The sequence below is a fragment of the Chlorocebus sabaeus genome, chromosome 10, assembly GCF_047675955.1.
Source record: "Chlorocebus sabaeus isolate Y175 chromosome 10, mChlSab1.0.hap1, whole genome shotgun sequence".
Taxonomy (NCBI): Eukaryota; Metazoa; Chordata; class Mammalia; order Primates; family Cercopithecidae; genus Chlorocebus; species Chlorocebus sabaeus.
Window position 1 is genome coordinate 18,462,755 of NC_132913.1, and position 16,852 is coordinate 18,479,606.

Below are 16,852 nucleotides of genomic sequence, written 5' to 3' on the forward strand. Positions count from 1 at the left end.
ACCTCTTATTCTGTATTTTTAAGGGACAAAGAATTGTCTGTTTCTTATATGTTATTTTCCTTTATACTATTTATAATTTGTCTACCTAAATCACAATGTGTTCCTAACTCTTCTTTCTGTATTTCTCTTCAGGTAGCAACTTTGGAATGTAGAGAATCATTAGGCTGTACTCAACAAATAATAACTAATGCGGCCTTCTAAGAAGTGCTAAAAACTGCTTAGAAATCTGCTATAACGAATCCACAGACCATGGGCAGTAGCTATAGGGTCTATAATATTTGGGACCAGGGGCACACTGGTGGATTTGCTGCCCCTACCCACCAAATCCTCAGACACACTGGGCTGAAACACATGACTGCACAGTGCCTTGACATTCATGTAAGACAGGAAAGCTTCAAAAGAAGAGGTGGGAGCATAGACCTCTCTTAGGTTTATGTGAAATAACTCTCCAGAACAATGAATTATTATTGTTCATTATTCCACTCAACACTGATATTGAGTTATTCCACATTATTCCACTCAACACTCAATAATGACTGACTATCCATAGGTGTAAAGCAAGTTTGGAATGATTGTATTTTAGCTCCATTGTATATATTTTGTTTATCAATTGAACCATAAAGTACTAACAGAAAATGAAAAGCCATGAGTGAAATAATTAACACACCATCTGAAAAGCCAGTCATGTCCTCTGTCTTGGATTATGAGCTCCAAGATGTTAAGAGGGCAGGTATCACACTTGGTATCATTATTCTTCACAGAATTATTAACAGTCCATCTTTTATAAATAATATTTAAATTAGAATGGCTCCTGGAAGGCAGTACTATTTGGGAGAAATATAAAGTGTGTTGGCTGAAAACACCAAATGAATAAACACTCATTTTTATTGTTAGCATATATATCATCCCCTGATCTTTGGGTATGAATTTAAGAAATTTGTGACAGCCAATGAAAATGCTTATATATCCATAGCACGTGTGTTTACCGTGCAAATAAATGATCACAATTCATAAACAGGGACGGCAGAGTCTTAAACACTACTTCAGAAAAGCCTCAAGTTACAACATGCAGAACGGAAAAAAATCAGGAACATGCAACAGTTTTTAAAAGTAATTCTAGAGGGCCGGGCGCAGTGACTCATGCATGTAATCCCAGCACTTTGGGAGGCTGAGATGGGTGAATCACAAGGTCAGGTGATGGAGACCATTCTGGCTAACATGGCGAAACCCCTTCTCTACTAAAAATACAAAAAAAAAAAAAAAAAAAAAAAAAAAAAATTAGCCGGGCATGGTGGCAGGTGCCTGTAGTCCCAGCTACTCGGAAGGCTAAGGCAGGAGAATGGCGTGAACCCAGGAGCGGAGTTTGCAGTGAGCCAAGATCGCACCACTGCACTCCAGTCTGGGAGACAGAGCGAGACTCCATCTCAAAAAAATAAAAATAAAAAGTAGTTCTAATATTGAATCTTGATGATGAGATTATGAAAGAAACACAACTTTTTATAAATGCAAGATCCCCTATGACAAATATTTATCGTGGTCAGGAACAGAAAATAGAATAGAGATAGATGACTTCCCTCCCGCCCCACACAATTTTTGAGTCATAAATTATGAATTATGTTCAAACATATAAGGCAGAGAGGAAATTAATTTAGGAGATGAGATTTATTTTATAATTCAGAGAGCTGTTTTACTTAATTTGGGGGGCAAATTACATTTTGATGTTCAGCTTACCAAACATCTTTCTTTCTCTGAAATGAATTACAATTTCCCATTATTTCTCTGAGGAGTCCTAAGATTTTTATGCCAAAATTCAGAGAGTAAATTAGCAACACAATCTGGATCATTTGGAAAAATACCGTCCAGCAGAGCTTTCCACAATGAGGGAAATGTTCTCCACGCGTGCAGTTTACTAAGGTAGTCCCCTGGCCACATGTGGCTTTTGATGACTAGAAATGTGGCTCGTTGGACATAGGAACTTAATTTTAATTTAATTTAAATTTCTAAAACTAAAATTTAAATAGCCCTACATGGCTAGTGGTTATAGTGCTGGACAGTATCGTCCAGATGACCAGAGGCTGGAGGATGACCTTCCTCTCAGCCAATTAGACCATGCAGTGGTGGGCTGCCCTTTATACGTTGCACACTGCCCCTGTGAAACCTCGACGCAGCCTTTGACAGCTTAGCCTCAGACGGGCTTGGGGCAAAGCTCATGGGAGCTTGTTTGAGCAAATACACACATTAATAGGATCACAAACATCGGAAACAGCAAAGGCCAGCCCTGCAGACCCCTCTCCCCATTCATGTGTTTTCCCTGCAGGGGCACATATTCTCTAGTGCTTTGTCAGGACCAGCTTCAAATCGATTCAAATGGCTTGACTTTCCACAGCTTTCCATGTTATGAAGGCAAGTAAAAAAAATAGTTCAGTGAGAGCACTTAGAAAAAGACAACCTGTAAAAATACTGAGACAGAAACAGGAGGCGTTCTGTTATAAGAAGGAACTCCGCATAGAGAGATATGAAAGAAAAACAAACCCCACATGTATTTTTGATTATAAAGAGTTTGAAATTTTAAAAAGCGTGCTTTGGCATTACATAAAATTCTTCCTTGCTTATCACATATGCAAGATTACTAATGTTGGTTCCTAAAACAATCAAGTATTTCTTAACTTCTTTCCATGGTTCCATTTAGTTTACTACAGGACATCTTCTGATTGTCTCTTTCGCCTGTTTATTATTTGTTAGTGCATTTCCTTATCTGCATGTAGCTTTAGAAAGTCAAGAACTTAAGACACATTCAAATTTAATGACATATCTTGAGAGAGGAAAGAACGGGGATTCTGATGCAATATGCCTTGCTCATGAAGATGTTGCGAACTTCCCAACTTAAGTAACTTCCTGTCAATAGCATTTCAGTAGCAAAGATTGTTTTCCAGATAAACACATACCTGGAGGAGCAGATCAGAAGTGGGTCTGACTCGCTGTTGGAATAGGATGCTTAGTGTTCGATTCTGCTGTTCCAAATCAAACACTCTTGTTTTCAACTTCACACATTCCTCTCTTAGATCCTACAACAAACACATCGAAAGGAGAAAAAGTCCATAACTGAAAGATGTCTTTGCATATTATAACCATGTTTTAAATATCTCAGATCATTAGTAAAACACAGTATTTTTATTCTTCAAAGCCCCCAGAAGTAAATCACATACAACATTCTCTTCCATAGACCATTGTCTGATAGAATTATTATGTGCAAAGACCAGTTTTTTAAAAACAAAGCACCTTGAAATCAGAAATGCATTAATCTAGCATGCTATTTTTGAAGACAGTAAATCTTAGCGATATAAAGTCAATTTAAGTTTCCACCTATATATTTTGCCTTTTCATTGTCTTTACAAAAGCAATCATAGATCACAAACCACAAGGACAACAATGTTTCTGCAGTGAATAGAGATTTGATGAGCTAAAGAAACTATCATTTCTGATGGAGATTTTTGTTGTCATTTGTGAAAACAAGTTGAAATTCTCGGCACTGGGGCTAATAGAGTCAGTGATGCATTTAGCGGAAGAGAAATAAACACGGAAGAGAAGTCTTTTAAAAGGCCACTTGCAACTTGCCCATCCTCTGAACTCATGGATTTCCATATCTTCTGGGGCTTTCTGGTCTCAGTGCTGGGGAAGACGCACACTACTTAGCCCATTCCGGCATCTGTTTGGAGCAGCTCTTTTGAATAGTTCAAACACCGTGGAGACCTTTTCCCCAGCTCATGGAGGAAGCTGATGTACAAGAAGTGCCTTCCAAACTGACTGCAATAAAGGAACTTCTGGTACTTAAATATCTATGCCCTTTTTGATGGAATTCAAGGCAGACCCAGTAGAATAAAACCCAAATTCAATGCTCTTCAAAAGCTGACCCTTTTCTGCATTTCAAGCTATCTTTCACTACTTCCTGATGTTAAAAAAAAAAAAAAAGTCTTCTGTTCTCACCAAACAGAGAACAAAGGTCTGGCATGTTGTTCTCTAAAGCTCTATACATTCCTTCTACCTTCTTCTCTTTTCTTTCCACTACCACTTTTCCTTCTTATCTACCTTCTTCTTTCGGTCCACATTTGGCTCTTTGACTGAAGTCCAGTTCAAACTTTGTCACCTTTCTGACCTTTTACCTGGCATCCCTCAATACCTGCTCCATTTCCTGAACTCCCATCAGTCCTCAATGCCTCCTTTGTGATGGTTATCATATATTACTCCGTATTCATTTTATCGTTTGTGCTCTAGACTTGTCAATTACACGATGCGTTTTTCACCAGATGGACACAAGAAGATACTGAAATAATCACACCAGAATATTGCTCTTACACTGTTTTCATTCCATCACCTAGCACAATGCCACATATAGTAGGAGCTTAATAAGTGCTTGCAATTATTTTGCCAAACGGGATGATGATTGCAAATTCTATTCTCTAGTGATCGGTGTGATACAGAGCATTTCTCAACACTTCTATTTCAAAGATTTATGTATTCTGATATGGGCAGGTAGCTATTGGACTTAAGGCTCTGTAAGCAAGGGAGAGCCCAGGTCACAGTTCTGATGTCTAGGGCCTAAATAGGAATCACAGAGGTACCTGGGCCTGCCATAACCTTGTATTAATCTAATGGTGAAGTTAGAGCTCGCTATGAGGCGTCATGAGCATGCATCATCTTATACAGTAGTATTAATCCTATTTAAAGGGGTCAAAGAAACAGGCCAAGGTATAGCCCACTGCAGTTTCAACTCTTCTGGCCTTTTTTAGTTACATGGATAAAGCTTATGTATAGGGTGTTTTCAACTGATCAGTGCCCACAAATGGAGAGCAGAGAAAAGAAATGACATGTTCAGAATGACATGCAAGAGTGCAAGATCCAGCAGGGCAGGATCAGGAGTGCACATTTCATACTCCTGAGCACACACGCCATTTGGCAGAGGCCATTGTGGGGACCCACTCACTGCTCAAATTAAAAGGTGAAACTTCAGCCTGGCCAGCATGGCAAAACTCCATCTTCACTAAAAATATAAAAATTAGCGAAGTGTGCACGCCTGTAGTCCCAGCTACTCGGGAGGCTGATGCATAAGAATCACTTGAACCCGGGAGGCAAAGATTGCAGTGAGCTGAGATCGCCCAGCTGAATGCTTGGGCAACAAAGTCTCAAAAAAACCCAGTCTCGAAAAAAAAAAAAAAAAAGATGAAACTTGCTTCATTTTTATTTATTTTATTTTGAGACAGAGTTTCACTCTTGTTGTACAGGCTGGAGGGTAGTGCCGCAATCTTAGCCCACTGCAACTTCTGCCTCCCTGGTTTGGGCGATTCTTCTGCCTCAGCCTCCTGAGTAGGAGGGACTACAGGCGTGTGCCACTATACCCAGCTAATTTTTGTATTTTTAGTAGAGACAGGGTTTCACCACATTGGCCAGGCTGGTCTCGAACTCCTGACCTCGTGATCTGCCCACCTTGGCCTCCCAAAGTGCTGGGATTAAAGGCATGAGCCACCATGACTGGTGAAACTTGCTTTATTTATTTAGAATTCAACCGCTGTCTGTGTCTCACGATTTTTGTTCTTAGCATGTATGTAACACTCTCTGCTCCCAAACACTAATTGTTTTTAGTACCATTAATTAAGTAATTAATAAAACTTGACTGTGAGGCAGATAAATAGTAATAGTACCTATTGGATGGGAAAACACAATCATCCTCATTTGCAATGTAGAGATACGGAAACGGAAGCGTACAGTGTGGATATGCAAGTAAAAGGGGACCTGAAGGCAACAGTAACCACAATTTTTAGCAGCAAAACTGAGACGACCTTGAAAGAGTTCTTCAGATGGGTAAAAATCAAATAAAAAGAAAGAATGAAAGAAAAAAAATCAATGTACTTTATAGAGAGTCATTATACAACTGCCCAAATTTCAAAGGCCATTACTATCACTTAAGGTATAGCAAAGTTCATTAGTGGGAACACAATTTATCGACCCTGGGAACTCTCTGTTCATCACTGTTGGCACATCCAGCTCAGCACACAGCAGCAGGGAAGACAGAGGCTTTACGGATGTGACACTGACCTGATGGCCATCGACAAACAGAAATGAGCTGGTCTGAAAATCTGGAGATAGAAAAGAATCGCTTGCATTGTTTTTAATATTCTTATTTTCTTCAGACAAGCTGTGGATCACCAGTAACTGATGCCAGACAGTTGCCTTCCCAATAAACTGTAAACAAATACACTCGTGTGCCCATGTACACACGCATAAACACAACCAGAATGGTTATACATAGAGAAACAACTGTTTCGCTGACCACTATTGTAGTACCTGGGTGGAGGGGGCAGCTGGCTGTCTTAGCTTCCTCTGTGCTCCCAACAGGAACACCTTGACATAAAGGAAAGCATGATTGCACGATACATTTAGGCTGGATGCAAGAGCCGCGACTCTGACCCTGTCAGTTCAGAGGCAAGACCTAGAACAGCCTTCCCAAGGAAGGCTTTAGAAACAAAAGAACTCTCCTCTGGGTAGGTGCCACGGTCTGGGATCACGGCTCAAGGGAGAGGCTGTACCATGTATCCTCTCTCACAACCCTTCTTTTTTTTCTATGACTTCCTGGCAGGTATCAGGTCTCAAGGAAAGAAAGAACCTCACTGAAAATATAAGGTTGTATCTTCAGATAAGAAAAAGGGGACACAACATAAATATTTATCATGGAGGAATAATGCCAAAGATTTGACTACATTTCACATCATGAAAAAAAAAATAGTACAGTGGTGTTTGGGTTCAAGAAAATACTCAGACCCATTTTCCTTGCACTATTCATGTCACTATCAATTGGAAACAGAGACTTAAAAGGTTACAGCTGAGCAATGTGATACACTGGTCTAACGGGCATCTCTGCATCTTAATGATCCCAAACCATAATTTCCCTGGAGGATCCATACCCTGTAATCCTGATAAATTCCCCCTGTGCTTGGGCTAAAGATGATTCTGGACTCACTGCTATACAGTACCTATAGGAGTACAGTTACTTCACGTACTGAAAAGTAAAATCCTTACCAGCTCTAGGCCAAAGTACATTTTTTAAAATGCCGATTGCTTAGAAGCAGGACATACACTAACATGATCACTGGAGTGTCATTGAAAACTATTTAAATCTGATTTTTATCATGTAAAAATGACATGACAGTGGTATACCTATTTCAGAGGCAGTGTCTATCTTGAGAATACACGGAATTGGGGCTTAGTGGACCTGGGCTCTAGTCCTCATTGTCCACAGGACCTTGAAGAAGTGATTGCTTCTGAGTAGGTCTCAGTTTCCTCATCTGTAAACCAAGGCACTGTACAAAACTGGGCTTTTGTTCAAAAGACTGTATCTCTCACTAGCTTCATGGGATGGCTTTTCGAGTGCCACTTTATTCCCTCCCTGAAGCCTAATGGCCACTAAAACCACCAGCCTCTTTTGTCACACCCCTTCTTGGTGGCTTTCAATGACATATCCCTCTCTGCCCCAAATGCTAAGGCTTTTGTAAAATGAAAAGCCACTTCTGGAAAAGGCTGGTCACATCTCAGACAGACCCAGGGCTTCAACATCGAATGCCTAAAAGGCAAGACAGGTGACATAAAAGTCTGACTGAACTGGGATACAGCACAGGAATTAGTGAGTCCTATGGCAAAATACATACTGCAAGTCTCCACCCTAAAAGCCTTCAGATTAAACCACTTTTAATAAGGGCAATGGCTAAACAGTTCATATAACTACAGCCAGTAGAGCCCATTACTAAAGCTCGTTGATGATCTCAGGATTAAATACTCACCTCCAAGGCTCCTAGAAATTGGGGAATTGGGGAGTTAAAAATAAGATTGATTTTGAGAAAGCCTGACCCCAAATATACAGAGTCGGTTTCACTCCACAGATATCAAACTCTAAATGCTCTTCCTGCTACAGAAGATCAGCAATACTTCCAGAAGTTTTAAGAAGTCCTGCGGCTACCCTGCCTTTTATTTTATCCCCTGTGATCATAACTAACGGTTGGATTTCAACCCATCTGTTGATTTTCATGGCATCTCTCTCTGTCCTACTGAACTATGGTGGAGAAAAACAAGTGACTGAATGGGATTGTGGACGAAGAATGAAGGAGTGGGTCAGAGCGTGGGGTTTACAGTGCAACAGCCATAATTAAAGCAGGGGCTTTGCCACTGCCCAGCTGTTGAAACTATGAGCAAACTATTTTTTTTTAGTCCTACCTCACTGGGCTGCCTTGAGATCAAAACGACTTGGTGCATTTAAAATGCTGCATGTTTCTGGTTTTCTGTCCTTAGGATAGTTTGCTGAGAATGATGGTTTCCAGCTGCATTCATGTCCCTACGAAGGGCGCGAACTCATCCTTTTTTATGGCTGCATAGTATTCCATGGTGTGTATGTGCCACATTTTCTTAATCCAGTCTGTCACTGATGGATATTTGGGTTGGTTCCAAGTCTTTGCTATCGTGAATAGTGCCGCAATAAATATACGTGTGCATGTGTCTTTATAGCAGCATGACTTATAATCCTTTGGGTATATCCTTAGTAGTGGGATTGCTGGGTCAAATGGTATTTCTAGTTCTAGATCCTTGAGGAATCGCCACACTGTTTTCCACAATGGTTGAACTAGGGGGAGGGATAGCATTAGGAGATATACCTAATGTAAATGACGAGTTAATAGGAGCAGCACACCATCATGGCACATGTATACATACGTAACAAACCTGCACGTTGTGCACATGTACCCTAGAACTTAAAGTATATAAAAAAAAAAAGTGCTGCACGTGGGGTCTGAAGGCTTGTAAATGCCTGCTAAATATCAGCAGCCGCCTGATACCACACAGACCACTGCTGGAGAAGTGGACACAGATGGTTCAATTGCACCTTGACAAGGGAAATAGGCAGGAATTTGGAGTTTTCTCAGCTACAAGCTATGAAATTGTTTTCTGGGTCTGCCTGAATGGCTGGATTCTACCATACCCAGCTTTGTTCCATGTCAGTGAAGAAAACACACCATCGAAATATGTGGTTCCTCCAAAGAACATGCAGATAAGCCTGAGACTGTTGATATGAATGAAAATAATTGCAGAGAAAATGCCTTTCTTCTATGTTTTGCTTAGTGGCAAAAACAAAACAAACAAACAAAAAACAAACTCCAAACACTGAAGAACCTAGGCGAGTTACATTTTCTCCAAGTGTAATTGACTTAATGAAGAGAAAATACATTTCAGATAACAATATGAGTTTAACCTGAAGTATTGATTTCATTCACACTTGCAGACTTGGACCCACGATTTGGAGGCATCAAAGGAAGAAAGTTCGGTTTAATACGATCACTTTTGTATTATTGTTCTAAAGGGGTACAGTCCATTCGCTTAAGGGAATCTACAGGTTTTTGAGATAAACTGAATTACTTGACCAGGTACACTGAACAGAAACTGATAAGTTAATGGAAATAATTTTTTTTTTCTATCAGTATCAATAGACTGTGTTACCTCAGGATGCCTGTCTGGGCCAATTCATGATATGCCATGAAAAATGTATTTCTGGCTGCCCAGTGAGGAGCTGAAGCCATAGCCGATTTGCCTTTGTGTCATAACTAACGACATATTCTAAAACTGCACAGTAATGCCTATTATTTCACCTCAAGGATCTTCTGGTGACTTGGATAAATCACTCAAGATTTTTTTCTGTTTCATCTTTGCGACCTACATTCCTTTTTGGAATTAGTTTTCTCATCTGCATTTGGAGTGCATTGTATATTTGATAGTGTGCTCTTAATTAAAAAGAAGTTTTAGTCTTTTTGCAGCAATTTTACAGTTCCCATAAAAACTGGAGGCACACATTTCTGCAGAACATGATTCTTTTGGAATCTCCAAAAGCCCCCAGCATCTCTTTCTGCCTCATAGTGTCCCTGAGGTACGCTATCTCACAGTAGCACGTCTTTCTGTGTCTCACTGCTTAACGGTACCAAGGTAGATTTATCTGTTTACTAGTTATTACTTGGATTTGTGTAGCTATTTTTTTTTTTTTTTGTAGCTGACCTGAAGGGCCCCTTTTTCTTTTTATCGTACCAGACGACTTCCTTGTCTCTTTCCTGAGGCATGAGAAGTCTTTCAACAGTCGTACACAGAGCTGCAATAGTACTCCCCCATTCCTCAGGTTTGTAACTAAGTCATCACAGAGTTTCAAGCAGGAGACAAAAAACGGAGAAATTAAAGCCTTAGAAAAAGAAAAAGCATTCAAAAATGTTGCAGCAGCAATTACAATTTGCCCTCCAATATCTAGTTCTCACCTTCTTCCAAAGTAATTTCAGCCGGGCACACACCCAGAACAAAAACTTCTTTGCCGAGTTTGTTAGGTGTGGCTGTGTGAGTAAGGTTTGTTCAAGGAGATGTATGTAAGTAACGTATGAAGGCTTTTGGAAGTGTCCTTTAAAAGACAGCTGCTGTATGCCCTTTATCTTCTTCATATTCCTCAGCTTTTTTTTCCCTTCCTGATGGCTAGAATGTGTGGATGTGATGACTGGAGCTAGCATAGTCCTTTTGGACCATGAAGTGACCTTGAAAATGGGGCCACATTCCATGAAATACAGAGATGGAAGCTGGGGACCCCGTGGACTTTATGGAGCAAAGCTACCATCCCAGTTCTGCCTACCTGTCAGTTTATATGTGAGAAAGAACTAACATTTTCGCTTATTTAAGCCACCTCATTATGGATCTCTGTTGCTCACAATGGAGCCTAATTTTAACTCTACGTAAGTGGTACTCAAATCTCTTTATTTAGGCATGTTAGTGTAAAACTGGAAGCAGTTAAAATTATTTTTAGAAGGAACCATGACATTTTGACAGAAATAGTAGGCAAGAAAGTCTAGCAAAAGTTTCACAATGCCTGTAACATATAAATTTTAAAGAATTTTTAAATATCTCCATGAGAAGTAGTCAATCCCTAATACAATTATTTTCAATTAAAAAAATCAAAATGGCATAAATTATTTTGCTGCCATTTGTCACATCATCCTGAATATGCTGCAGGATCTAAAAGTTTCTTTGGGAGAAGTCTCTATTTCACAGACAGAAATCAAAGTAAACAAAATCTGAGGGAACTAAAATTTAGCTTCTCAGAAGCATCATGGCCAGAGATGGAAAACATTCTATAAAATTCACTGAAACAGCCAAATTTGGGCAAAATTGACCTGCATTTACTGTCTGTGCCTAGATAATGTGATCTGATATTGTCCGAAGGAAGAATGGCAAGGCAGCAAACACATAGGTATGGAAATTTCAGGTACAGTGGTTACCACTATTTTATATGTACCACAAACTACTGCAGTAGCTGTTCCACCTGCTTCTTTTGGTAGGTTCGCCACAGCAGTCCCAGGAGGTGGGAACTGTTATTCCCACATTACAGAAGAGGAACTAGGGCTCAGGGAAATTAAATGACTTCCCTAACTTCAAAGATCTCTTGCTGAATTTTAGACTTGCGTTAATGCTGTCCAAAAGAAGATACTCATTTTACAGGAATTGGGAGAATTCACCAACTTACTGAAAGTTCGTATTTACTAAATAAAAATGATTGGTTTGCTACTCATCTGGATACATGAAAATCATCTTCAAAAGGCTTTCTATTATTTTACTGAGAGTTTGGATTTTTTATACAAATTCTACTGGTCACTGATGATACTTCATACGCTATCTAAAACACACACGATTTTCACTAAGCGAATAAACACAAAAGTATTGCATCTATCAATCACAATTTCCTAGCTTAACAACGTGAGTTCCAATATAGTCACATAAGTGCCTTGAAAAGAACAAAGCCAGAAAGTGACCTACCTTTTGCGTAAGCAGAGCTTGAACAACTTGGTTGGCTACCTTTAAAAAATAAAGAAAAAGTTGTCATTTATAATAATGAGACTTTATAGGCACTGACTCTAATTTACCAATACGTTTCTCGCAGCTTATTGGAGCTAATTAGCTCCTCATTTGCCTCTTTCCTCTACATCCAGAGATCTGATTCTTTTCATAATAAGCCTATCCTTCTAGGTAATATTTTGCTTTCTCCAAAGGTGACCTTGTTGCTAATTAAGATGGTTACACTTAAAAGATCATTCATACCTTGACTTTCACATTTCCATATTTGGAAAAATGATATCCTTTCATATACTCCAAGAAGGCTAAAAAATGATATAGTGCCAAACACAGTCCTAATTATCTGCACACAGTTTCTACACTTCACTGATTTACAACGTCCCTTGCCTCTCCTTCCTATTCCTTTGCTGTCTATTTCACTGCTTCATATTACTTGCAATAGAGATAGGTTGAATGGTCAACAATAGGGACAACTCGTTGTTTCCTCTATGTCCTGCTTTCATCTTCAATGTTTTCGCTTATGTCACCCTCTTGTTGTTGCTACCAGTAATAAAATCTGGTAGTTGTTTACTGCAACATCCATTTTTTTTCCTTTTTCCTGAGTAACAAACCCAATCCTTTGGGGCTTGGTACATTCAACTGCATTTCCCAGCTACTCCTGTAGTGAAATGTTGCCATGTGACAAAATTCTGGCCAATAAGACGTAAGCAGACTATTCTCTTGGGCTTACAGGAAGTCTCAAAGAAGAAGGGGGCTCACCCTTCATCATCTTCCTGACTAGGAATGGAAGTACAGCAATGGCTGGAACTTCAGCAGTTACCCTGACAAAAACAGTCACATATTAAGGATATTTGGACAGAGAAAAGGACAAGCTTGGTCCTGAGGATGTTATGGAGCTGTACTGTCTATTGAACATTGATGTGAGGGAAATAAGGTAGTCACTGTTATTTTGAGTTTCTTCCAGTAAACAACCAAACATAATTCTTAGTAATATTTTCAGGGACCTCATTTTCTTCAAGTATCAGGCAGCTTGGGACAGCAGAAGAACCTAAATCCCTCCTCAGCCCAAGGCAGTGAATCTTGATTAATCGAAGCCAATCTTAGCAATTCCAGTGACTGGTTTAGGAGTGGGCACATAACACAATTCCAGCTAAGGACCACAGGTAAAACCAGTAACATGTTCCTGGTGTTTCAAGAATCTGGCATTTTCTCCAGGTAACCATTCATTATTACTGTATGTATTTGTGCTAAGATTTCTTTTTCATCTGCATATTTCAAAACACTTTGCACAGAATCACCTACTAAACTTCGCTATTACCTTGAAGCTATGTAGCTACATGGTTACTGTTGATAAAATTAAGGTGGACAGGTGAAGTGGGTGGTACGTTTCAGCTAATACATAAACTGTAAACATTTAATGTGATAACTGAAATTGACAGCATGAAAGACTAAATCCGAATACTTAAATATCCTAGATAAAAGGCACTCTGGTTCATTCGTTTCTTCCTTCACTTATCCAATAAAAATTTTCTGAGTATCTACTTGCAAAGCTAGCTGATTGGGCCATGGTCCTTGACTTCAAAGACTCATACCTGGCAGCAAGTTGGCAAAAACACAATTATAACACAGTGTGACAAACATCTAATCATCATGGTAATTCTTACATTCAACTGGAGACTGAGGGACACTTTTGTGTTATTTCTCTGTTGGTAACACATTTATTTTTGGTGATGCTCAACTATTTGTGCTTCTTTCTCTATCTAGTATAGGGGAACAGATTATGGTAAGAATGTTTCCATGGAGCTTAATTGTTTTTTGACTCAATATTGACAAATAGTACATCCTTCAGGACAGCTGGCTAGCAGTAAGTCTCATTGAAAATTAAAACACAGGCTGTCGTCAACTTTTGGTTAGAAAGCAATCACACCACTAGCAGGAAATGACTAAAATCAGATTATCTGTAATTGATTCATTAAATTATATACACAAGAAGGATTTTTTTCCCATCAGAAAAAGTCTTTTCAAAGTTACATTGCAGACATTAAGTAAAAAGAAAGGCTCTTCCTTGAAACCATGATTTTAAAGAAAACGTATTCTTAGGTATTTTTGATTTTTTTTGAGTGAAGCACAACTTACAGAACTACCATAGACCAAAGTAAACTATACTTTCATTAACTGAGGCCCCATGTTCCTTGATCACTTTATTTGTATGTGACCACAACAGTGATAAATGTTATCCAACCCAAGCACATTGACCAGTAGCATAATAGTGAACGTCAGTTTTCCAGCATTCGTTCCAATTCATAAGTAACTGAGAATTCAAAGTCAAACTACATATCATCTATTTTATTGTTGGCAAATAAAACAAAACAAAACAAAACAGAAGAATTGAACTATTCATGCAGGTTGAATCAGGAACAAGGTACCAAAGTTAAATCATGCCATAAATAATTTACTTCTTTTGGATCTCAAACTTTGGATTTGATTTACATTCTCATAAAACTGCCCAATATCAATATTTTCTTTTCTTTCTCCCAACCGGTCTCTCGCTGAAACCATTCTGGTAACAGTGGTCACATAAAATAGCTCTATCCATGATTTATCAGGAGACACAGACTAATATCCTAACTCTAACAGCCCACAGGAGGAAATACGTTATATCTCGCAATCCAAGCAGTTGCCCTATAGGCTTAGAGACTCTATATCTAACACAGTTCCTTCTGGCATGTACTTGGGAAAATTGTTTGCTCCACTTGAAAACTGAACAAAGATACACGAATGCCTTTTTTCTTTACCTACTGACATGAGGTTATGTTACCCAGAAGGACTCGCCAGTTCTTCGAAAAAGAGCAGGCAGATGATACAGATGCTTTCCTCCATACTGTCTATAATGACAGTGTCCGAGGTTTTGTTATCGCTTTTAACAGCTAACTTCCCTGATGCATAAATAGGACAGTTGCTTGGAGCTTGTGCCTGCAACCTCTACTAGGTTGAAAAGATAATGCCTGGAATGCGCCCCTGCTCTCAACCTAGCATTATGCCCTAAGCATTTGGGTTGCAAATAATCACACACCTATAGGCCCAGCTAGTGAGAACAAATCACTTCCAATGTCATCTGCCAGCTTTCTTCTCCAGAGAAAGGGCAGCAGCTGGGCTAGGCTGCAAGGGACTGGAAGCACACTGGAAAATCAAAGCTGGCAGTCCTTAAGCCACTAGCTTGTAGTACAGCCTCTCTTAGGCCCTCCGTGGAGGCCGCTCCCCTTTGCTCCTAGGAGATGGAGCAGGGCTGCAGGTGAGACAGGAATGACAAGGAGAGCGCCTCAGTACATCTCATATTTCCTTCTCAGTAAGAATTCTCTCAGACAATCTGGCTCCTCTAACACATTACTGATCTTCTACTCACACAAAACTTTGCTCTTCTTCCCTGAAAAACTTACAGGGCTCGTGATTCCTCCATGCAACTCTCCTGGAAGTGGGCGCACAGAGGGAGGAAAAGCTGGGGCTGTGAAGTTGTCTATTATTTTATTGCAAAACAGTCCTTGAAGCTGAATAAGAAGCCACACCAAGAAGTTTATCCACAGAGAGAATTATCAGCCAAGGGCTGGGGTGGAGGGTGGAGAAATTCAGGTTTGTGGGTGTGGGGAGTGAGGATCTCCAATGGCTCTATGCTTTGACAGTCCTCTCCTGGCTAGTGGGCTTGCTTTCATACCTTCATGAGCTATTTCACCATGCAAAGCCACTGTCGCGTCAACAAAGTAACTGAAAAATCTAATCAGGAAAAGCAAGTGTTTTTGAAAATGTGCTTTGGAGAGGTGTTCTACGCTTCTGAATTTGGTTGATTGTACTGAGGCAGCTAGGAGCAAGCATGGAGAACATGGACTTGGGTTAAAACAGTGCCTATGTTAACTTCACACACTGACATGCACAGGGGATGGGAGAGAAACCTGACTTTTCTCATCCATAAAATAGGGGAGCTGCCTACCTCTAAAGTTGTGAAAAAGGCATGAGATGATAGACATAATCAGTGAAACCATCTAGGGCAGGACTTGATATAAAGCAGTCACCCCTAAATGTGAATCAGGCCAGTCAAACCTTGGAAAATATAATCCATGTTCAGGTAAGCAGTTAAGAAAAAATGCTTTAAGAATAAGGGATTTTATGTGTAAGGGCATGAGGGGTATGTATATGTGTGTGTGTTTGTGTGCGTGTCCACATAATATACATGTATAAATGTAAGTCAATAAGCATCTGTATTATTCATTTACTTTGTAAAACAATCCTGTAAGATACAAACAAGAAAGAAGCTCGAAGAGGTAAATACACAGCCCCATACAACATTGGAAAAGGGGGAACAGTGAACCCTAGTCTTCCTAATCCAAAGCCCATGAAGTTCTCTTCTTCTAATTCAAATCAGAGTATTTGAAGTGGGTCTACTATTTTTTTCAGCTGATTAATCCTTGGATTATCATTTGGGTTAGTGCATAATAAATGAGTGCTCATCTCTGAAGAGATAACTGAAGAAATTAGTCTAAATACGTATGTGGGATTTAGGGAAACACTAATTTGGAAATTAATTTCCTGCTGATACTCTCCATTCATTCATTGAGTCATTCAACAAATATGCATTAGGCACCTAGTGTGGGGCAGGAATCTGCTGGGTCCTGCAGAAATAATGTGAGAAGAAATGCAGGGACTGCCTCCAAGGTGACAGAATCTGGGGCAAACAAGGAGTAGATAATCTGTAATTTCCAAGAAATGAGTATTTTGAACATATGAAGGTGAAGGGTAGGATTGTCTTCCATTTCTGTCTATCAAGACCTTGTTTTTGTTTTTTTTTTTTTGAGACAGAGTCTTGCTCTGTCACCCAGGCTGGAGTGCAGTGGCACAATCTCAGCTTATTGTAACCTCTACCTCCTGAGTTCAAGCGATTCTCCTGCTTCAGTCT

At 39.6% G+C, this 16,852-nt stretch overlaps 1 protein-coding gene across 6 annotated transcripts in view; it reads right to left on the bottom strand.

The window, feature by feature from the left end:
- The window catches only part of NCKAP5 (NCK associated protein 5), a 983,546-nt gene that overhangs the window by 190,633 nt on the left and 776,061 nt on the right, over positions 1-16,852 (bottom strand). For all 6 annotated transcript variants that reach the window (XM_073019623.1, XM_073019626.1, XM_073019624.1 and 3 more), the window contains 2 exons: positions 11,872-11,910; positions 2,946-3,065 (listed from right to left, as the gene is read on the bottom strand). In XM_073019623.1, the coding sequence (XP_072875724.1) occupies positions 2,946-3,065; positions 11,872-11,910 (159 nt within the window). The remainder of the gene's footprint in view (positions 1-2,945; positions 3,066-11,871; positions 11,911-16,852) is intronic.